Genomic DNA, 23,858 nt, shown 5'->3' on the forward strand with positions numbered 1-23,858 from the left:
CTAGTCTTCATGTTTTTTTCTGCCCAATGCAGCCATTTCTGCTTGTGAGCATTGGTTAGTGGTGGCCGAATAGAAGGTTTATGCACAGTTGCAAGACTCTGGAGGACTCTACACCTTGATGTCCGTGAGACTCCAGAGGCACCAGCAGCTTCAAATATCTGTTTGCTGCTATGTAATGTATTTTATTTTTCACCCATCTGTGCTCTGAATCAGCCACAAATCTCTTAATAGTGCGATGATCACGCTTAGGTTTTCGTGAAATATCTAATGTTTTCATACCTTGTCCAAGGCATTGAACTATTTCACTCTTTTCGGCAGCAGAGAGATCCTTTTTCTTCCCCATATTGCATGAAAATGGTGCTCTGCTTAATAAATGTGGAACACCCTCCTTTAGTAGTTTTTCCTTAAATTGGGCTCACCTGGCAATCTAATTATCACAGACACAATGCCATCCATGAGTTAAACTTAAAAACAAAATATTTAATCTTTGTGACACTTAAATAGAATTTGCATAATAATTTGGAACAGGGTGTATAGCTATGACTCTGGGGGTGTGGGAGGATGAAGGGGTGGGAAGGGGGAGACCGAGGACGGGAGAGAGGCTTGGAAGGCAGGCAAGAGGAGGAGAGAGGGCGAACCACAATAGCATGTATTTCATTCTTCACATCCACGGCCGTGCAGACTATTTCTGCCGCCAGGAACCTTCAGCTTCACTAGTGATTGCAGTATTTGCTTTCTGGCGGTTTGCAGGCGGGTCCTGGCTCTCTAGCAGTGCGGCCTAGTGGGGCTGTCGTACCCTTGCGCGCAACATGCTGCAGGCCTCTGCAAGTTAAGCATGCTGGCCACTGATGGCGTTTCTTTGTGGCTCTTCTGAGCTTTTTTCCAGCTGGACATCAGTGCCTGGTCTCGCTCCGTGAAGTGGGTCAACTCAGGGGTGGGTCTTCGAGCTTTTTGTGCAAGATGATGCTGGTTACAAGGCAGTTTTGTGAGTGTTAGGTGCAGAGCTCTGGAGCAATGCGGCCATCACAGTCAGGAGTCAAACAACGTCCCCCGCATTTATTGTTAACTTAAAAGATCACTATAGTGCCAGGAAAACAAAGTCATTTTCCTGGCACAATAGGGTCATTAGCTCCCACCCTCAGGGCCCCCCTCCCGCTGGGCTGAAGGAGTAAACCCCTTCAGCCACTTACTCTTCTCCAGCGCCAGGCTCCGTCTGCGCTGGGGAGCTCTTCTCCCTCTGCCGACGTCAGCTCCGAATGCGCATTCGAAGCAAGAGCCGCCCGCACATTCAAACCGCCCAAAGGAAAGCATTACTCAATGCTTTCCTATGGACGTCCAGCGTCTTCTCACTGTGATTTTCACAGTGAGAATCACGGAAGCACCTCTAGCGGCTGTCAGACAGCCCCTAGAGGCTGGATTAACCTTCAGTAAAACATAGCATTTCTCTGAAACTGCTATGTTTTCAGCTGCAGGGTTAAAACTAGAAGGACCTGGCACCCACACCACTTCATTGATATGAAGTTGTCCGGGTGCCTATAGTGGTCCTTTAAACAGTTAATACCTTCACCTCACCACTACAGTACTAGTACATCGGATTATCAGCTACTTTCACTATTGGTGAAATTACTAAACATAGATTGCTGTTACAATTGCAATTACATGTTATATAAAACATTTTCTCACCATTTAGTGTAGTACATGTGCACACCGAAAATGCAGTCATGTATCTGGAATGGTTAACTTATTAGTTTTGATTATAAGCAACTTCTTTCTCTTAGCCAGCATTGCTTAATATGCATCATTTTAAAAGTTATTTTTTTCTAGTGTACCTAACTTTATACTTAATTCACTAAACTTCCTGCCACAGAACGATGATATAGACCAGTGCTAGAATTATGGAATGCTCTGTGGGTGAATGCATTTGGGGGTGTTCATTTCCAGCCATCTTGAAGGAGGGTGACATGATCTTAGGTAAGTATATCTGATGTTACTAGAAAACAAATGTATTGACTATTGTGCATATGTACATGAAAGTCACTGTCATCCAATCCATTAATTGTGCAGATGACCAAGTTCATGAGCTGTGAGGTCACACAGTCGCTTTGTTTGACACATGATTTTCTCTCACTCAACAAAGCGGTCATCTTATGTCAGGAAGAGTGAGGGAAAAACATAGCTATTTTTTTTTTTTTTTAAATGTTTTTATTTAGGTTTTCTATTGTTCATTTTGTTTCATAACCTTTAGTAAACTTCATGTGGGACTCGCAGGTCCCGCAAGCATTAAACATCAACAATCGTAGTGGGAAATATTATATGAACAAGCAGTTAATGGTGACTCGCAGGTCACAGCATGGCACAGGTGTAATTTCTTCTCATTTACAGTCCAATTTTAGCTCAGGAATCCGAGTCCAACTCGGTGTACAGTATCGAGAGTAAGAGCCCTCGGGATTCGCAGTGCGCCATATGCGTGCCGGGTACAGTAGTCAAAACACTGTGTGCACATATCATAAACAGACTAAACTTTCAGGCGCGCAGGCCCACTTTTGCTTTGGACTCACAGGTCCTTTACCCCCTTTATCTATCTTTCCTAAGCTGGACGTCGTGCCTATGTAGGTGGATTTATCGTGCATGAGTCGTAGGTGAGCTGCCTTGTGGATTTGCGAGTCCGGTCAGGGTAAGACAGGAGCAGGCAGTGCAAATGAATGAACGTCTGTTGCGTCGGTTTTGATGGCACGCCTGTTCCTGCGTGCCGAGTGGCACACTCGTGCGTCGGGTTTGTTCGTTTGTCTGTAGTGTGTTGGTCAGGTATCCCTTCTATTAGACGCTAAAGTGTCGTGGTAGTATACTGTGTTGGTCTATGTGGAACCAGCTGGTGAGCCCACGACCCGTTTCAGGGGGCCTATTTGTGGGTGTCTAAGTTCTGCTGCTCCCTCTTGGGAAAGTGAGTGTCGTCGCAAGGACTTTAAATGTCCTTTCTGTTGTCGCCTCTATCGTGTGCCATGCGCTAGTCAGTATGTATGCAATGTTGGGTAGGGGTGGTGTCGGGAGGGCGTTGTCTGGGGAGGTAGGGGAGGGGGTACGTCCGCGTCTGAGTCTCATCTGTCCAGGTCGTTCCTGTGGTTGTCGGTTTGCTCAGTCTCAGCTGTGCATCGTTACGGGTCGTATAGAAGTCTGGTTGTGAAGTCTGCCCTAGTTGTAGTCAGTATCCAATGGGTCCATATTTCCATGTACCTGGTCGTTGAGTTGGATGTGGTCATTATGAGTTCCTCTATGGCCCTGAGTTCCTCCATTTGGGAGAACCAGGTTGTCAACGGGGGTGTCGTTTGCTGCTTCCATAATTGGGGTATCACCTGTTTGGCAGTATTTAAGATTCTGATGGTTAGTGAGTGTTTGTATCGTGTTCTAGGGGTCTGTGTGTGATGAAGGAGCACGTGTTCTGGAAGGAAGGGGGGTGGTGCGTCAGTGAAGGTTTTCAGGAAGCCGTGTATGCCCTGCCAGAAAGGCTGCACTAGTTTGCAGTCCCACCATAGGTGGAGTACCGTGCCGGTCTCCCTGTTGCACCTCCAGCAGGGGTCTGTGTGTTCCGGGTCTATGGCATGGAGTACAGTTGGGGTGCGGTACCAGTTTGTTAGCAGTTTAAACGCTGTTTCTTGTGATTTGCTGAAGACTGAGCAATGGTGTGTCAAATAACACATCTGTTCCCATTCTCCCTCTGTCAAAGTTTTCCCTAGTGTTTGTTCCCATCTCCCCATGAATTTGGGTGTCTCCGCTGGTGTTTCCCTCTGTAGCATGGAGTAAATGTGTGAGATCCCGTGAGGTTGCGGGTCTGGATCCATACTCAGCCTCTCGAATGTGGTAGGCTCGCGCTTTCGTGCCGTGCCCCCCCGGGAGAGTGTGTACGTAGCTTCGCAGCTGTCTGTGTTTTAGGTGGTGTAGGAGGGTGGGGGCGGCTCCCTCCAGCAAGATCGGGAGTGCTTTGCATTCCGTCCCCGCCAGGAGGTGGTGTAATCTGGGAATCTTGTGTCTGATTAGGTCCCTGAATGCGTTGTGGTCAAGCCCCGGCGGGAAGCCACTGTTGTGTGTGAGTGGGAGTAGAGGGGACGGGAATGGCGCCAGTCTGCATCTCTTCGCTACTCTCTCCCACACCCGTAGTGTTGCGGTTGTGTAGGGTGTGCCCTGCCCTCCGTACCCCCCTCTCCCCAGCCATGGGACGATGGACAGTGGTGTCCCCGCGTCCGTTTCCTCTGCCTCTTTCCAGCGCTTATGTACGTTCTCTTTTGTCCACTCCATAATTCGCTGGAGATGACATGCTTCATAATACCGGGTGAAGTCTGGTATGGCCAAACCCCCTCTGTCTTTGGGCAGCGTCAGTGCGGCTAATTTGACCCTTGGTCGTTTGTGGTCCCAGACATATTTCCCGGTTTCCTGTCTCAGGGTCCGGAAGAATGAGCTGGGGATGGTGACAGGTAGGGCTTGCATAAGGTATAGTAGGCGTGGAAGCAAGTTCATTTTTATAACCTGAACCCTGCCCAGCCAAGATATGTGCGGGTATGCCCAGTCCGACAGGTCTTTCCGGAGTTTGTCCAGTAGGGGTATAAAGTTGTGTCTGAATAGGTCAGTTTCTTTCCTCGTCAGCCATGTGCCTAGGTACTGTATATGGTGCTGCGCCCATTGGAAAGTGTGGCTCTGTCTTAAAGGGGAAGCTCTGTGTTCCGGTATGTTCACATTCAGAATGTAGGATTTGGTGAAATTGATTTTGAGGTTGGATATCTCCCTGAAGGTCTCGAAGGCCCTCAGGATATTCGGGAGTGAGACCTCTGGGTTGGTGACGAAGAAAAGGAGGTCGTCGGCGTACGCCGCGACTTTGTGCTGTGTGTCTCCAGACCCTATACTCTTAATTGCCGCGTTCCGTCGTATGTGTGTCAGGAAGGGTTCGAGCGTCAGCACGAAGAGCAGGGGAGATAGTGGGCATCCCTGCCGCGTTCCGTTGGTGATGGGAAAGGCACTCGTCAGGGCACCATTCACTATGATGTGAGCGGTAGGCCCGTCGTACAGCGCCACGACCCACCTCCGGAAATGCGGTCCCAGCCCGATGTGTGTTAGAGTGTGGAACATGTATTGCCAGTCGACTCTGTCGAAGGCCTTCTCTGCGTCCGTGGACAGCAGTAGAACGCCCCCGCCATTTCGTCTGTGCATGAGTGTTAGTGCCCTGATCATGTTGTCGCTTGCTTCGCGGCCCATGACAAAGCCGACCTGATCTGGGTGTATTAGAGCGGGGATGTGTGTTTGGAGTCTTGTGGCCAGTATTTTTGCCAGCAGTTTGACATCGCAGTTGATTGGTGAGATGGGCCTATAGTTCCCGCAGTGTTCCCTGTCCTTACCTTCCTTAGGGATAAGCGCGATATGTGCTGTTAGCGATTGTTTTGGCAGGTGGTGACCCTCCCTTAGTGCGTTCAATGCCTCTAGGAGGGGTGGGTATAGGGATTCTGCGAACGTGGTGTAGTACTTTAGTGGTAGCCCATCTGGGCCGGGGCTTTTGCCTTGTTTTGTCATTTTAATGGGTGGGCTAGCTCCTCTATGGAGACTGGTTCATCTAACCTATCCGCGGTTTCCTGTGTCAGGGACGGGAGGGAGTGCGCTGATAGGTAGTCTTGTATTTTCACCCGCATTTCCTCACCGGCCCTGTTTGAGTTTTAAGGTCCCCCCCCTCATTATTTTTATGGTGAGGGGGGTAGGTAGGTAGATCTTTTTTTTTGGGGGGGGGGGATGGGTTAACAGGGGCACCCCCCCTCCCTTTGTATTTAGGGCCCCCACCCACCGCTCAGGGGTGGGGGCCGGGGGGGGACAGGGCTCAAAAAATTCCCGCACCCCCCCCCCCCGCCTCCCGTGTTTCAACCACGGTTCAGGTTCACTGACCCCCCAAGGGGGGGTCGGGTGCCCTAGGCCACTGTTCAGCGTGTCTCCCCCCTCAGCTCGTTAGCCATATGTGAGTGAGACCCCCCGGTGAGGCCCGCCCCCTGCTCGTTTGGGTCATCACAGGGCGGTCAGGGCCCCAGCGGCGGGCCCCAGTCCTAGACGGGCTCAGACGTTATTCCTCCCCGTAGCCCAGTGAACTCCCCCCCCCCTCGCCCTCCCCCCTCTAACGTCCCCTTGAGGTATCAAGCTGTGGCCCGGCCGTCTTGCTCTGGTTATGAGGTCTTTTGTATGTACAGGGGAAGGTGGCTACCCCTATAGGAAGGGCTCTGCTTTGTCCGCTAGTGGTGTGTGGTGTCTCGTGGAAGTGTCTAACAGGGCAGGTAGCTTCTCCTGCCGCCGGCCTGTGGTGCTATCCCCTGGTTTCGCCTCCTGTGGGTTACCCCAGCGCCCTTTTCCCTCAGAATGCGTGAGCCGGGTAGGCCCCCTTTGTATACCTGTCCCCCCCCTACATAGCTCAGTATAAGTTATGAGAGCAGTCTTATCACCCCCAGTGTCCATGAGGGGGCTATACCCCGTTCGAGGAGTGAGTCCCGGTAGTCGGTACTTGCGGTTGTGTGCTGCAGCAGCCAGTAATGTTCTATCATGCCGCCATCCCCGAGGGCCGGGTGGCCTGTTGTCTAGTCCCTCTGCTCCTAAATTGCTGCGGCGGGAGCCCCTGGGTCGTTGGCAGCGTCGTGTAGAAAGTGAGGGGGTCCGGCCAAGTCAGGTTGATGGGCGGGAGCCGCAGTTCCATGGCGAGATCGCTCAGGTCTTCCGGTTGACGGACTGTAAAAGGCCCCTTCGGGGTGATGGCCTGAAGCACGGTCGGGAAGGACCACCTTTATCTAATTCTGTGGTTTTGGAGGAGTCTTGTGAGGGGCTTCATAGCCCGTCGGTATGCCAGGGTAGCCGGTGAGAGGTCTGGATACAATTGCAGTTCCACGCCATTCAGCAGCACTTTTTCGGTGTTTCGTGCTTTCTGGAGGATGTCTTCCTTCAATCTGAAGCTGGCCAGGCAGCAGATAGTGTCCCTTGGGGGAGCCTCAGGAGGGCCCCTCGGTCTCAGGGCTCGGTGGGCTCTGACAAACTCTATTGCGGTGTGCGCTGGGCGGCCCAGGATCTTGTTGAACAGGTCCGTGAGGGTGTCTGCTATCGGCGCCGTCTGATCGAGGTCTTCTGGGATGCCACGCACCCGTATGGTCTGGCGCCTGCCACGGTTGTCCAGATCCTCCGTGTGGTGGCGTATTGCAATTGTGTTTGCGGATTGGGCGGAGGACAGATGGTCAGTGTCTGCTTCCAATTGGGACACTTTGGTGTGGAGGCCCTGGATGTCCTCCCGAAGGGAGTGCAATTCAGCGGTGATGGAGGCTCTCAGCTCTGAGGAATTGCCGCAGTGAGGCGGCTGCTGCGCCCTTCGGCGTGTCCGCCTGCTTGGTAGTGCTCGGTTTTACCCATGTCTGCCCGCGATATTGGTGCTGTGAGGAGGATTTGCGCTTAGCCTGCAGAGGAGCTCCGGGTCTACGCCGCCATCTTTCTCGGCTTCCAAGCCACGCCCCAACATAGCTATTTTAAACTCTACTTTTCAGGAGTTACATGGTATTGAACCCTCTTCCAGCCATGTTAAATGTATAGACCTCATAGTCTGACTGCCCCGTTAGGCAGCCTGCCATCATAATTTACATTTTTCCATAAGAACCAATAACATTTCTAATTGTCATCATAATGACAATCACATTTTAGCCCTGCCCAGTCTCCCTCAGTGCTGCCCATGTCCTTCTCTTAGGCTGCCTTACTTGTGTGTGGTTGGAAGCAGCAAAAGTAGGGCTACTTCATTCACTTGGGAAAGCCTTGTATTAAGGTTAAATGCGTTGTGGGTGTTTCTACTGGCTTATTTTACTGCTAATTAAGTATTTTTGGCTTATACCTACACTGTATATGGCCATATACCTTTTAGTTGCATTTATTATTTTTGTGTTTTTATTTTTCCTGTTCCTAGCACCATGTGAGAAGGACCCTATTACTGGCTGCAGTTCAACTGATCCCAGGTGGGCACTATAACACTTACTACTTTGAGCAGATTCAGCTGCTCAACTCATTGTGTGTACATTTCCATTAGTTTCTACATAGTCATCAAATCAGAGAACACTCTATTGTTTCCTTTTCGTAACATGGTTGAAGAATCTGAGATCAACTAATATCCAAATGGTGGGGATTATACCATCATTCTCTATATACATTGAGCTTCAGTAGCAAGCTCCTTTTTTTGTGAGTGTGTTCTCTATTATATTTCTCATATTATATTACAACATTGTTAATCTTTTTTCCATCAGCACATGCACTCAGCATCTCCACGCTCTGCATGGAGGCGATGAATGTCCCCATAGAGCTGCATTGATTCAATGCATCTCTATGAGGAAATGATGATTGGCGCAGTGCGGAGTTTTGCTGCGCATGTGCAACAGCCTCCCAATGCTTTCCGATGGGAAAGCATTGTATTGGCTGAGATCAAGTGTGATGATCTTAGCCATGGAGTCATAGCCAGCCATTGTGAGACCTGTGGGGCGTGGGGAAAGAAAACATGTTATGACTATGACTGTATTGGTGATTTTATCCAGATCTGCAAGTCACTTTCTCTCTCCCCACTCTATCCCCACACAGCAGCATCCATGCTGGACCTAATTCACAGCACACCACCGATCTCTAGAACTAACGTTGGCGCTGACCAGCTATCATGAGAATCATAAGATGCCAGCCTACTATTATTATCATCATCATCATCACTTATACAGCACCAACATATTCTGCAGCACTTTAAAATTTAAAAACTTAAAAAACAGCGGGGTTGTTTGACAACAAACAACTGACATACCAAAATTAGCAGCCAGGAGCTTAAGAAGGCCCTGCTCAAAGAGATTACAATCTATAACTGCACTGCTGCCTCTATGTAACCATGCCTTCCCTGGCCCTGGCTGTATCTCACCCCACTGATGATAAGGAGAGCCAGTGTGTGCTGGTGACAGGAGTAGTGCAAAGCAGTAAATATGGAGTAATTACTAACAGGATCTACCGGCAGACCCCATTGCTTTCTATAGAGAGAGCACCAGTTTTAGAACTCTGACCAGCCTGACGACCATGTTACCAGTAACCCTTCCCTAACAGGACTGTGAGGACAGCCATGTTACCAGTAACCCTTCCCTGTCAGGACTGTGGGGACAGCCATGTTACCAGTAACCCCTCCCTGCCAGGACTGTGAGGACAGCCATGTTACCAGTAACCCCTCCATGCCAGGACTGTGAGGACAGCCATGTTACCAGTAACCCCTCCATGCCAGGATTGTGGGGACAGCCATGTTACCAGTAACCCCTCCCTGCCAGGACTGTGAGGACAGCCATGTTACCAGTAACCCTTCCATGCCAGGACTGTGAGGACAGCCATGTTACCAGTAACCCTTCCATGCCAGGACTGTGAGGACAGCCATGTTACCAGTAAACCTTCCATGCCAGGACTGTGAGGACAGCCATGTTACCAGTAACCCTTCCATGCCAGGACTGTGAGGACAGCCATGTTACCAGTAACCCTTCCATGCCAGGACTGTGAGGACAGCAATGTTACCAGTAACCCTTCCATGCCAGGACTGTGAGGACAGCCATGTTACCAGTAACCCCTCCCTGCCAGGACAGCCATGTTACCAGTAACCCCTCCCTGCCAGGACTGAGGACAGCCATGTTACCAGTAACCCCTCCCTGCCAGGACTGTGAGGACAGCATGCTTTGCCCTGGCTGTGAAGGGGTTAAGCCACTAAGTCAGGCAAAGGCAACCTTCGGCACTCCAGATGTTTTGGACTACACCTCCCATAATGCTTTGCCAGCATTATGTGTGTGTGTGTGTGTAAGAGCATTATGGGGGATGTAGTCCACAAAATCTGGAGTGGCCTATCCCTGCACTATGCCTTAATATAAAGATGGCGTCTGTCAGCGGGATACCCGGCGCAGTGTCCCCGGTCCTGTGTCCTGACAGCCGGGTAAGGTGAACCTCGGGAAGTGGGAAGGACATGTCGCTCACTTCCGGGTTGCAGCACCGCCACATTGCTTTTGTTTTGAAAAGAGCTCGTGACGTCACGCTCCACCGCCTCCTCCCCCCTCCCAACACCAGCGCTCACTCCGCCAGCTGAGGTCGCAAGGTTGAGCCAGCCCCGCCCCCATTTACATTCCTGACGCGGCCACGCCCACTCGCCCTGCTTCCTTCCCACTGCCCCCAAATCTTCCCGTCAGGAGAGAGTGAGTGAGTGAGAGAGAGAGAGGAGGTGCGCGCGCGCGCGACCTCGGTCACGTCCGACTTCAAAGCCCAACGGGAACTTCAAAGGCTCTCAGCAACTGGCCACGCCCCTTCTAGTGACAGTGACGTAGCGACGCGAGATTTTTTTTTTCCAGCTGCCCATCCTCTATGTTTCATGCTTGTGGTAATTTACATAAGCCACGCCCGCTGAAAGCTGTGACAGCGCGGAGTTCTCCTCGGATAGCCACGCCTTGTTTTTATTTTCCCACTGACTTCTCCTCGGACTGGGCCTCCGAGATTGGTGGGCGGGGCTTCGTGTCACAGAAAGGCTGCGCGTGCAGTATGTTTTTTTTTTTTAGTGGGCGTAATTTTGCTGACTGTTGGGCGGTGGGAGGGTGTGTCTCCCCGTTGGCCACGCCCCGAGTTTATAATGCGCACCCACTTCCGCTGTCTCCTCAGAAGCGGTGCGAACATGGCGGAGCGCGGCCAGCAGCCTCCTGCTAAACGGCTTTGCTGCAGACCAGGCTTCAGCTCGGCTTGCAGGCCCGGGCAGCGGACGGGCGGAGCCTCCTGCGGGGCCAGCGGCTCCTCCCACGGCCTGTCCGGCAAGACACAGAACCCGGAGTCCCTGCTGGACATCGCGGCCCGCAAGGTGGCCGAGAAGTGGCCCTTCCAGCGGGTGGAGGAGCGCTTCGAGAGGATCCCGGAGCCCGTCCAGCGCCGCATCGTCTACTGGTCCTTCCCCCGGAGCGAGAGGGAGATCTGCATGTACTCGTCCTTTAACACTGGTGGGGAGGACGGGGCCCCCGGAGCGGTAGGGGCCCCGGGAGGAAACAACGGGGGAGCCGTCACCACAGCGGCAGGCTCGGCCTCGGTCACTGCCCCAGCGGCCGTGGCAGCAGCAGCAGCAGGCGGGGAGAGCAGCGACGAGAACAGGCTGCCCTTCCGCCGGGGCATCGCTCTCCTGGAGGGCGGCTGTGTGGACAATGTCCTGCAAGTGGGTGAGTGGCTGCTGCATGCATTGTGCTGGCTAGCTGGGCTCCCTGGATGGCTAGCTGGGCTGGCAGGATGGCTAGCTGGGTTCCCTGGATGGCTAGCTGGGCTGGCAGGATGGCTAGCTGGGTTCCCTGGATGGCTAGCTGGGCTCCCTGGATGGCTGGCAGGATGGCTAGCTGGGCTCCCTGGCTGACATGCAGCTGATCATGCGTGTGATATGGGGGCTGGAGCTGCCCCTCTCCTTCCCAGCTCCCCTCCTTCTCTTCCTCCTTCTAGGGAGAAGCCCAGCAGCACCCCCTCCCTCCCAGCAGCACCCCACCTCCGGGAGATAACATGTAGGATCAGAACAAAGAGAGGAATTTAAAGGGCAGCACACAAGGAGGGGGGTTTAATCATGCACACACTCAATGCAGCCCATACCCAGCATACTGTGACTGGGTTTCCTGTTTTGCTGGAAGAGCTTGTTATATGTTGGCTTTTTTTTTTTTTTGTATTATTATTCCCCATCCTCTCATCATTTGTTGTTTTTGGCTACCCCTGTCACCATCCTCCTACCTGTCACTGCTAGTTTACATTGTGCTGTGCATGTCAGATTGGTGTGAAGGGGGTGGAGGCAATGCTGTATTCCCATTCTGTCTTCTCTGCTGCTGATGGTATTTTTTGTTTTGTACAGAAGAAATGCTTTTGTAAAAGGGTGGTGTAGATAGAGGACTAGATCTCTCTTCACCCCCCCCCCCCCCCCTCATTATTAGGAATTGGGGGAATGGTTAATGTGAGGTTGCTTCTGTGTTGTCTATAAAGGACTGGATTGTTGTTGATGCTGTGCTCATTAATTGCCTGGAGGTGTCTTGGATTTGGGTGTCTGGGAGAAAAGGGAGGTCACACCTCCTGGTGGGTTGTACTGCTTGATTGCTTGAAGGTGCTTGATAGGATTGTGTGTCTGTGAAAAAGCAGAGGGGGGACTAGTCACACACCCCTGGGCTGTGCTGCTGCATTGTGCCAGCCAGCTCAGAATGCAGCCCATTCTTGTCAGGACAAGGGAGTGGAGTGAAAACAATACCCACCTTTCATGTACCCCTTACCCCCCTTCTCTATCCAGTAATTTATTTGTGTTACTCTATACATTCTGATTATGCATGTCATTGTGACACCCTTTCCTACTTATTTTGCAAGGACAAAAACTCCAATCATAAAAATCAATATATAAGCCTTTGTAAAAGGGACAGCAGTGTACATTTTGCATTTATATTCTGGCAAAGCTTTGAATTGTTTTTTGCCCCAGTGTGTGGGCTAAAATTACTGCCACAATTCAGCCTTTTCATAAGTGAAATTTTTGTTTTAACCCTCTAATGTTCCAGAAGGGTATTAGTGCTTATTTGATGGGGCAGATTTTAAACCCCAAACTAGTTTACCTATATGCTGGTTGTGAGTATCAAATAGCTGTCATTCATTCCCATTGAAAACATTGTACTTTGTTCTCGTCGTGTTTGTCTTTTCTGTTTTTTTTTTTTTGTTTTTTTTTGTCACCCCATCTAAAGAAAGAAAGCTAAACAAAGAAGCTTCTTTTATTTCTTTTCAATGCCTGTTAAATAGAGCAGACTTGACAAAGACAGCAATACTGATGACCCAAAGCTGCAGTTTTTTTTTCGTTTTTTAAAGTGGCTCCAAATTAGAAAATAGGTTTGCCTGTGTTCATTTAGTGTTAAAGGGCATGTGCTGACTTCCAACAGTACATATAATATTAACAAGGTATATCATGCTTATTTTTCTTATGCTGTCTGCAACATAATTTTCCCATCCTTGGAAGGAATTCAGATCCCATTTTAATCCAGTCTGTCTGCACTTCATTTGAATTCTAATGCAATCTGCAAACGTGATTTTCTGCCTGATAATTTCTTTTTCGGACACAGCCAGGGTTGCTTTTATCTGGGCTCTGTGCCCTTTCCATCTGCCTAGAGGGCCTTCTGAATTGACAAAGCATAGTTATTACCTTTTTTAAAATTTACCAATTTTTTTGCTTATTTTTCTTGCAGTTTTGAAAAAGGTATATTTGTGGTAGCTGTCCAGAACCCACCTCCATGGCATTGCCGTGGGTTTTGTCTGTGCTCGACTCTGCATGCAAGCAATGAGGGATGACAGGCGTGCACACTGGGAGGGATTTTTGGCTGATTGCATTTAAGCAAGGAATTCATTGTAAAAATAAAGCCAAAGGGCAATAAATAAAAGATGCAATCTTCTCTTGGAGACATACTCACAAGCCAAGGATTCATTTGCTTTCAATGGTAGGAGGCCCCTTCTAGAGGCTATGCACTTCATTTTGTTTTCTCTAGCAGTAGAAAAGAAAATGTCTTTAGTAGGCCTGTGGCTAAGCCTATGTGGGGGTGAGTTTGTATTCAACTAGTTCTGACAATTTTGCATTTCACTGCATTCAGATAGTCTCCAAAGTCCTATTGGAGTATCGGTTTATATAAAATATGGTTATTTGCAATTAACCAATTGTCACACTAAATTAATAAATATAAACCAATATTACTATAGCCATATATATGTGTTTTTTTTGTGTGTTCAAAAATTAACGCTATGAAAATCTTTGGACTCTTCAGTGTGTGAATGATTACGAAAATACAAAAAAAAACACACTCATGTCATCAAGCAGCTGACAAACTATCATAATTCTGGCAGAGATTGTTGTACTTCAACAGCTGCAGGAAGAACACATTTGGACTCCTTTGAATCAGGGGCTGAGATTTCAGCATTGTTTTATGCATATCTGGTGGTTTAATTCATTCAGTGAAATTATTAAATCTATTTCTCATCCTTGTGAAGGTGTTTGTGAAGAACCTTTATTATGTGCTAGTACGATTAACAATTACATACAAGACTATTGGGCAGTGCATATTCTGCAATGACTAGGAAATCTAATTTTTAAAATGGAACTTTATTTAAATTGACTCATTGTGTGACGGAAACCGGGTATGCTTTTTCACCACACCCCTTTGTTATCATTAGGGATTCTGCAGATAAAACCTTGATTGTTCCTTCTGGAAAGAACCAACTGGTCCATCTAGTCCTCCCATTATCAGGCCTCGGACTCATTTTGTTGATTTGTTCTTTAGAATTAGTGTTCACATCCTTTTCTGAAAATCCCCAAAGTAACATCAATAAAGAAGGCATTTGGTGTCATCTTGTCAAAGGGAGCCTTTTGCACCAATACATTGACAAACAATCATGTTTGGATGGATTAACTTTTTCAATGCAATGTGCTCTTGTCTGGTACAGAAATGATTAATTTATTTAACATCAATGCACTCTGTTTTATTTTTTTCTGTAAATCTTTATTAACATACATTTGTCACTCCAAAGACCGAACATCCTACCTTTTAGAGTGAGTGAGCATTTTTGAAGGTGTGTGTGCAGATGGTTTGTTTAAAGGGTGGATGCTGTTTGCAGACTATGTACCTGGAAATGTCTAGGAGAATGTGATTTCCAGGCTACGGTTATATACACATGGTGGGGATGGTAAATAAAGCTGTGTTCAAGATACAGAAGTGCCATTCTTTATTTAGACATGGATGTTTGTTAATCATGGAGGAACTTGGGGTTTGATATTGTTACAGTTTGTAACTGGAATGTCCTACATACATCTGCAATATGTTTTTATTTATTTATAAAATATTTTACTAGGAAGGATACATTGCGATTTCTCCTGTTTTCAAGTATGTATGACAAGTCTTATTCTACAAACCTATAACAATGCAAAGATGCAAATTTATACAGCTATCCTTGCAACCGAAAGAGTGCATATGTATTATCTTAAGACAAGGCTGCTTTTGTTGTGATTTCACTCGTAAAAAAAAAAAAATACTTGTCTTCTCCTTATGAACATCTTTTAGACTTGTTCTTTGGTTTTATATTTTTTGTCTTTCAGTATATAATGAGCAAGTGATTATTATCTGCATTCTGTGGAAGGTTATTGCTGTCAAATCTATACCAGGGTGGTTCAGCTGCAGGCTGAATGCTGCCAGAAGGTTTTTTTTTTTTTAAATCCATACGTTCAGCTGTATCACATCATTAATTTAATATCCTTGGCACATGAGTAAGAAGGATTTACTGACTACCTCATTAAAAATTCGGACAACACTCTTCTACACTCTTAGTGATAGGTTTTCTTAATTTAGCCTCATCTTGTTGCTGATTTATACACCACATGGTTGACTACACCTGACTAGGCCAATTTCCTTTCCCTTGGAACATTCACATATAAAGGGGCATATTGTATAGGGTATCTATAGTTTTTTACATTTTCTTTTTTGGCAAGTGTTCAGTGTATAACTGTATTAGCTTAAAAAAAAAATTAACATTTTTTTTTCTCAATATTTTACCTTGAAAATTACAGCTTTCAGAAATTCAGGTTTTAACAGTTTAAGAAAGGTTTATACAATATATAAAATACTCTTATTGAAATTGGCCGGTGCTGTAGAAAATGAATTGTCAGATCTTAGTTCATGTTGGAAATAAAATACAGTTGATAATTCAGTTTGTTTGAGCATACCGTTGGCACATTACCTGCATGGTTTAAATGTATTAGTTTTTTATTTTTTTAAATTTAGTTTAAAGTGGATTTATTCTGATACCTGCAATATTGCCAGTTTGACAAATTTATAATGAATACATTGTTGCATTGTGACATGGTTTTATCTTATTTACAAATACTAGATTTGTTTAGTTTACACATTTTTGTAGCATTTGCTATTAATAAAGTGGCTATTAATCTGTAACTAAAGTTTAATTTAATACTTTTTGCCTTCGATTAATTGGTATATTAACAGGCACACTGTCATGCATCCATCTTTTATTTTAACTTTTCGGCTATATAGATAATTTTTCTCCTTCTTCCTTTAACATTAACGTGTTGCCACATGTACTTGTTAGTTGCAGCTGATATGAATCTGTTCAGTTTTACCATTAGGAAACCAGTGTTGCAAGATGGTGCAATACATCACCTTATAGATGCTTGACTTGTTAAACCTCTCACACCTTAATACATATTCCTATTGTCTCTGATGTCTTGCTTTCAGGTGTGCATGATGTTTAACACTACCTTGATGATTCACATGCTTTCTTTGCTTTATGTCCTTCGCGCTTGCAAATTTAAACATGCTGACTTTTAGTCAGAAATTGCCAGCCAGGTGGCAGTTTTTTAAAAAAGTTTTTACATTTCTGTCTTTTTTCATACATTTCACTAGGCTTTTTTATGCTTGGGACATTGGGTAAAGCGAATAGTAACTATGATGTATATTACTCTACTGATGTGTGGATGAAACTGAAGGTGATCACTGAGGAGAGGGCAGAGATGACTCAGAATTGTGCGTTAAACTAGCAGCTGTGGAAAACGTAAGCCTAAACTTAATGGCCACATTAAAGCAGTCAAAATATATGTACTTGATTTACTTTCATTCATGGGTTGTTGACTAAATTGTCAGGAATTCAAAATTAATTTTAAATTAAAGGTCAAAATTGCCAAACCTCATACATAGCGAATTTGAGAATTTTTCTGATTTTATGGTTTCAGCCTAAAATTTTCAAATTTATTTGAAATTCACTTGTCAGCATCTCCTCATACTGAAATGCACAGTAATTAGCACATAGTATTTTGTCACATTTTAATAAGAACCCAGCAGTGTTTCCTAGTAAGTATCCTTACTATCTGTGATAATAAAGCTGTAGATAGTTGTTAAAGGATCACTGTAGTGTCAGGAAAACAAACTTGTTTTCCTGACACTATATACTCCCACCCTCAGAGTCCCCCTCCCTTGGCACTGAAAGGGTTAAAACCCCTTCAGTTACTTACTTTAATCCAGCGATGGGCTTCCTCGGCGCTGGTGACCTCTCCTCCCCCGCTGTCAGCTCCTGAGTGGAGCAGACTGCGCATGCGTGGGAAGAGCCGCACACACATTCAGTCCATAGGAAAGCATTTCACAATGCTTTCCTATGGACGTTCTGCACGCTGGATGCGATTTTCGCATCCAGCATCGCAGAAGCGCCTCTAGCGGCTGTCAGGAAGACTGGAGGCTGGATTAACCCTGCAATGTAAACATAGCAGTTTCACTGTAACCGCTATGTTTACATCTGAAAGGTTAAAACCTTGGGGATGTGGCACCCAGACCACTTCATTGAGCTGAGGTGGTCTGGGTGACTATAGTGTCCCTTTAAGGTCTTGGTTGTATGCATTGCATTGTCGGAGAGCTCCTCCAGCTGTCTTCTCACTTCAGGTTTCCATAGATGCCAGCCATTTCTTTTCAGCATTATGCTAATCTTCGAAAATTTATTGTGGTGCATTTCCATTATTTGGTGACTATTGTACACTCGTATATGAAAGCATTCAATCAAGTAAGTGTATTTAAAATCATAGACAGGAGGCCATTAAAAAAACATATGTATTTTTTTTTTTTTTTTTTAATCGTACTTCGTTACGGAAAAATACAGAATTGAGGTTTGGGATCAACACTAAAGATGGGTGACAATTTTGAATTTGTGCCTCACAGGAACTTGTCACCCTGATCTGTTAACAGCTTTTACTCAATGCTCTCCATGGGAACTTTATAACTGGTGTAGATTTTTTCCTCACATAGTACGAAAAAAAAAAAAAAAACATCTTTGCCTAAAAGAGGAAAAATAGGTGCACATTATTTCAGGAACAGGGTAAAAGGAGTGAAGACCAATTTGTGCATTTTTAATAAACAATTTATTGTCCTCAAAATATCAAGACTTTCATATTAACGAACATTTAAAAATGCTATAAATTGTAATCTAGAGAGGTCAAGGGTTGTATCGATCAATATATAGACTTAGCAATTGTATTTCTTTCTATGAAGCAGATAGTGTTTATGTATTTTTTTATGTGGACTAGGGAAATAATTTGCATCACTACTCCAGAGCTTCTATTAATATTTATTTCTGTTGTGTTGCCTAGGTACCTAGTGACTGTTTGTATTTTGTGCCTTGTGTGTAAGAGTTCTTGGGACAATTAAACCTAATACCAAATTTTAAGTCACAAATGAAGTGTTCAAAGTAACAACCTTACTAACAATAAAACTTAAGGCCACATTTTCTACTTTCTGGATAGTTCAGTTGCGATCGACACATACCCTTATTGTTGTAAATTCTTTGCTCCTTTGACATTTTTAACATCTCTACAAGCACTCTTTTGGCACCTGCACCTCTCCATTAAAGGACCACTAAAGTCTCCCAGACCACTTCATCTCAATGAAGTTGTCTAAGTGCAGTGGTTCTGTCATTAAATTGGGTAATAGTAACAACCCCTGGATGTTGGGCTAAGGTAACATCCTCAGGATGTACTTGAAAACCAGAGTAATCTGAATGTGCCTTTCCTGGTTACATACGTTGTTGTTGTTGTTGTTATTATTTTTATTTTTTATTTTAATGCTGCAATGTAGAAAATGTAAAATACTAAACTTTGATATCAGCATTTGATTGGAGGAGCGTGATAGTATTCCTTATGAGAAACATTGGACTGGAGCAGAACTGTAGACGGTTGCAGCAGAGGAGTCCCAGTACTGAAATGAGTTGAATAATCGTTAATTTTATTTTTTAAATCCTAGAGGTGGGTGGATAGAAGGGAACCTACAGTCCAATACTAGATTGGTTCCCTTTAATTCTCTGAGCTATTCCATGACTTTGTCCTTGGTTTCTTACGCCTTTCCATATCCACCATATTCGTCACTCTTCTTTGCATACTGACATCACATAGATTTAGCTCTCTTCTTAGATCTACCTACAATTTTGTACTGGGCACTATCAATCAGTAGACAGCATCACTACTTTAAGCTGAACGAAGATAAATGTCTTACTAGGTACAAATTATGGGAAAAGGTGAGATGAGACTGGGGACACTGCTTGAGGCTCTGTCCTCTGTCACATTTTGCTAAAAATCAACAAATATATAAGGGGCTATTTTGTTGCATGTCCAACTTTTGCCTTTTTTGAATTTCTGAGAAATAACAATCTGTTTTTTTCATAAAGATTCCATCTTCATATATTACAAGAAGCTTACATGACAATGCTGTTTTGAGTACTACATTATTTTACTGTTATGTTTTAATCACACAGCTATCTCTTCTACCAGCTTGAATAAAGAATGTACCATCTGCATGTTAAGGAATTTCTATTGCTTCTTGAGTCTTGTTCCCTCTACTGGTTTAAGGGACAATCATACTTTTTATTTTCGGTTGTCTGCTCATCGTTCATGCACTGCCATGCAAAAAAACTACTTAAAGCATTGTTTTGTGTGAAAAAGAACAGGAAACTGCTTACGATTAAGGAGTCTTAAAGGCAGCAATTGTGCATTCCTTTGCTCTGACTGTTTTTTAAGGTTTGGAAGGTTTTATTATTCATTTTTAAGTCTCTTCGCTCTCCTGGCTTTCAGCTAGATCACTATGCAGTCAGCATGACTAGTACTTGATTCATCATCAGCAAGTCTGATGTCTGACATTGTTTTTGTTATGGATAAAACCAAGACCTTCATTGCTGTCAATACACGTTTGCAAATTTTTGCATCTGTTTTACTAACCTGGACTTCATCCATAAAACAATGTAGTCCCTACTTTATCTTATGATATATTTTGATTGTTTTGGAATTTGAATTAAATTCATACTCAGCCATTTTAAGTGATACAGATTCTATCTTTGTTAAATACCAGAAATTGACAGTGGCGATTGAAAGATAAAGGTCTTGTCCTCTTGTCTGACTTCTGTGGTTATGAAGGTGTCATTCCATGTGCTATATTTACTGGCATGTAAAATGTAGACAATCTTGAAATAAGAATGTGCGCGAAGCACTGCATATGTGTGGAAGTTTCATTAGTTTGTTGTAAACCAGGACTTGACTTAAAGGAACACTATAGTGTTAGGAATACAAAGCAGTAACTTTAGTGTCCCTAATACTGGACAGTTAAGCAGCGTCATACATGATGAAAATCATACAAATATATTTCCTGGTTTAAAAAAATATTCTGGTTATAGATTGTGTTGTTTTTAATTATATTAGTTGCAAATACTTATCTCTCACTGGGAATTTCTTCTCCTTTAAACACTGTAGAGCACAGTGGGTCTATATAGTATCTTTGAGGACCTTCTTAGTTATCATGTTACTGCTGAAATAAAATAAACCTCAAGGTCCTGTGTGTGTGTGTGCAGCAGCTTGTGTTTTTATATTTCATCTCTGTCCCTTAAAACAGGGGATGATGGTCTTAAAATACATGTTAAAATTGACATATACAGATGCACTTGTGAGCTTTTGCCAAAATATATTACTAAACAATCAGTATTTGATTTAGTTACATGTTTTGTGAAAAGTATATGTAACCATTTTTATTTGTACATATGCTGATTTTCAACTCACTTCCTCTACTTTATACATATTTACAGTTTCCCATGTCCTGAATTTATTTAGCTATAAACCTTGCCACAGAAATCAGTCCGATATCCATCTACACTTACACCCCTGTCATTTAACCCCTTAAGGACACATGACATGTGTGACATGTCATGATTCCCTTTTATTCCAGAAGTTTGGTCCTTAAGGGGTTAACAGCTCTGTGTGCTACACAGATCATGCTGGGCATTTCCCAATCCACTTACCTGCATGTAGGTATTTGCTTCATGTTGTTCCTAATTGTGCATACCTGCCTTTATAGCCAATGTTACAAAGTACACATCAGTGGTTTTTATATGTATGCCAGAGCCATTGGCTACTCTGCTTTTCAAGGTCACTCTGTAATAGAATTTGATTACTTTATGACTAAGCTCAATTTGTTGGAATTACAGGTAACCATAACCCATTAGTTGCATGTGCAAACACCCACTTTGCTTTGCCCAAGTGAAACTTTTTGCCAGAAGTAGTGTGTGATGGGAGTGCTTTGAGCATATTAGTTTGAATGCTTTAGTGGGAAGTTGTGAAATTCAGCTTATTTTCCAGCCACCTTTCACTGATGTGAGCCTTCTAAACTCACTTTGTTATCCAGCCCCCCTGCTGCCCCCAAACTGTAAGACTCACAGCTGCTATACTTTTAAAATTCCAAATATTTTAGTTGATGACGCCTCTTTTTTGGTGACTATAGTATGGTGACTGCCATTTTAATATTAAAACGTACTGGTTTTCTTTAAGATTAGTCAATGGGTTATTAGTTGCAGAAGCTTTAACTAGTCACCAGTCTTTTGGATTTATTTGGAGCTACAATTACTCTAAGCCAAAACCTTTTGTTTGAGGCTTTCATTTGTTTTATCCACTTATACCCATGATGGCTAACCTTTGAAACCCCAGCTGTTGTGAACTTACATGTACCATGACCATCCATTCGTCTGATTGAACATCGTGGGAGATGTACACAACAGCTGCATTGTCAACAATTAACCATCACTAAGTTACTTATTTCAGCACAAGGCTGAATTGTTTTTTCTATGTCTATTGGTGAACTACTAGCATTGTCAGATTTGTTTTATTTAATAATTCCATTATGAGCATGAGGGAAATGCTTTCTATATATTTTGGCTACTCAATTCTTTTAAATTCCAGCTGCTATTATAAACAGCTTTCTGAAAAGATTGTTCTAAAAGCTGTAAAACAAGCTCTCTGTATTACAATATGAAGTTACTTACGACAGGCATAGAGTTCTTTGGTTAAACACTTTTATTGTTTTTTCTGATTATACTTTAATTGAAATTATCACCTATATTGTGGTTACCTAATCTGCAGTGTGATCAGAACACAAAGGAAGTGTAGACATTTCATATGGGCCCTTCTTACAGCTTTGTCAAAATCTATCCTCTGTTTGCTTCCCCTTCTGCCTTTGTGCCTCATATCCCATTATCTCAGGGAAGCAGGATCCCATGTGACTCTCTTCTTCCTCTTTCCCCATCACAAGCCACATCCTGTTTGATTGTAGAACTCTGTTGTAAGATGTTCTCTTCCCTACTTCCCTTCCTTTAATCTGACATCCATTTACTGTATTTCTCCAGACTCTGTGGTGTCACTTTTCATTGTTAACTCTTTGCTCTCTGAGGAACACTAACTTTCAGTGGAATGACACATCCCAATCACTCCTAAAAAGTATTTTTTTTCGGTTGGAGAGGAGGCAACTGCCAGGACAAAGAAAGGGAATATTTATAGTGGATTTTCAAACTTATAAAACCGTATATTAAATAAAATAAATTCTAAAGTTTTTAATTATATATTATATAAACAGTCTGTTTTTTTCTTTTTTTTTTTTTTTTTGGTGTCAAGCATGCACCTTGCATTTTCCCTCTAGGTATCATATCTGATTAAATATTGGATATATTTTAACCCCTCCTCCCACTCCCCCCCCCACCCCCCACCGATTTCCGAAGTAATAAGTGTGCACAAACATACAAATTTAGATAGCCGTGTCATTGAAAAACTTGCTCACTGGTAAAGGGGTCACATCAAGTTAGTTCAGTTTTTGCACATGGCATATCTGTCTGGTCTAGGAAACATTCAGGAACCCCTGAAATATGGAAGATTTAGCTGATGAATAGTGGCTTTTAGAGTTCAGTTTTTTTTTAATCCTTAAAGCAGCAGTGCTCACTGCCTGGAAACCCCACTGACTATTCATAAAGTCATTTCTTCTTGGCCGAACACGGACCTTTTTGTGAGCTGCTAACGGAACACTTCTACATAATGTATTTGTTAATAATTCAAGACTCGGTGAGAGTAAACAAAATCACAATCAATGCTCTTTTTGTATCCCAGTCACTATTTTTAAGATAAAATGGTTATTTAAACCAGATGAGTGTCTGGCTCTAGAGGGCCTATGCAGGAGGGGCATGTGGCATACAATCCATGCTGTATTTTCTTGACTATGACACACTTTTTTATGTTTTGGGAGAAAAATGACTGGCTTATTGTCCAAGCTTAGTCTAAATGCTCACAAACAACCCCCTTAATTGCTTTCTTCTAAATGTTGAGTGATAAAATAAGGTGTCAATGTTTTTTTTAATTTTTTTTTTATTAGTTTACAAATCCATATCCATATTTTATGAGTTATAGCAAGCCAAAGTTTTATTTCGCAACAATATTGAAAGAAGGGGAAAATGCACATTTTATTGAACACCCCTTTTATCAGCTCTTGCCCTTTGTTTTTACTGGATTGGATTTGGAAGCAGGAAATGGCTCCCTGTCTATTTGTGTGTACATATATTTAAATAGCTTATGCTAGACAATAAGGACATTAATGCAAATATTTAGGATTGTGGCACTGTCACATGAGTCTTTACATAAAACGGGTTGAAACAATGTCACTGGATTAATGTTATTCGGAGTAAGCTTTGCTAATGTTTTTCATTGTGGAAGAAACCATCTTGGAATTTCATCAGTTTTCAAATCCTCTGTGACCATTACTGATAAACAGAAATTGCAAAAGCTTGCCAATGTGCAGGAAGCAGGAAATGATTAGTTGAACTCTATGATTGTGTGAGCAACATGCCACAGTCAGCTGAAAAGTATCTTAAAGGAAAATGTTCATTTTTATTGAAAATAAGATTTCATATATTGCATTCCTTGTGTAGTATTTTTAATTCATACCGTATGAGTAAAT

General features: G+C 44.0%; 1 protein-coding gene across 1 annotated transcript in view; it reads left to right on the forward strand.

Moving 5' to 3' along the window:
* Nucleotides 1–10,702: 10,702 nt before the first annotated feature.
* ZSWIM6 (zinc finger SWIM-type containing 6) overlaps nucleotides 10,703–23,858 on the forward strand; it is a 97,026-nt gene continuing 83,870 nt past the window's right edge. Inside the window, exon 1 of the mRNA XM_063454051.1 lies at nucleotides 10,703–11,231. Within this exon, the coding sequence (XP_063310121.1) occupies nucleotides 10,703–11,231 (529 nt within the window). The remainder of the gene's footprint in view (nucleotides 11,232–23,858) is intronic.

This window comes from Pelobates fuscus, chromosome 5 (assembly GCF_036172605.1).
Source record: "Pelobates fuscus isolate aPelFus1 chromosome 5, aPelFus1.pri, whole genome shotgun sequence".
In the NCBI taxonomy this organism is placed as follows: domain Eukaryota; kingdom Metazoa; phylum Chordata; class Amphibia; order Anura; family Pelobatidae; genus Pelobates; species Pelobates fuscus.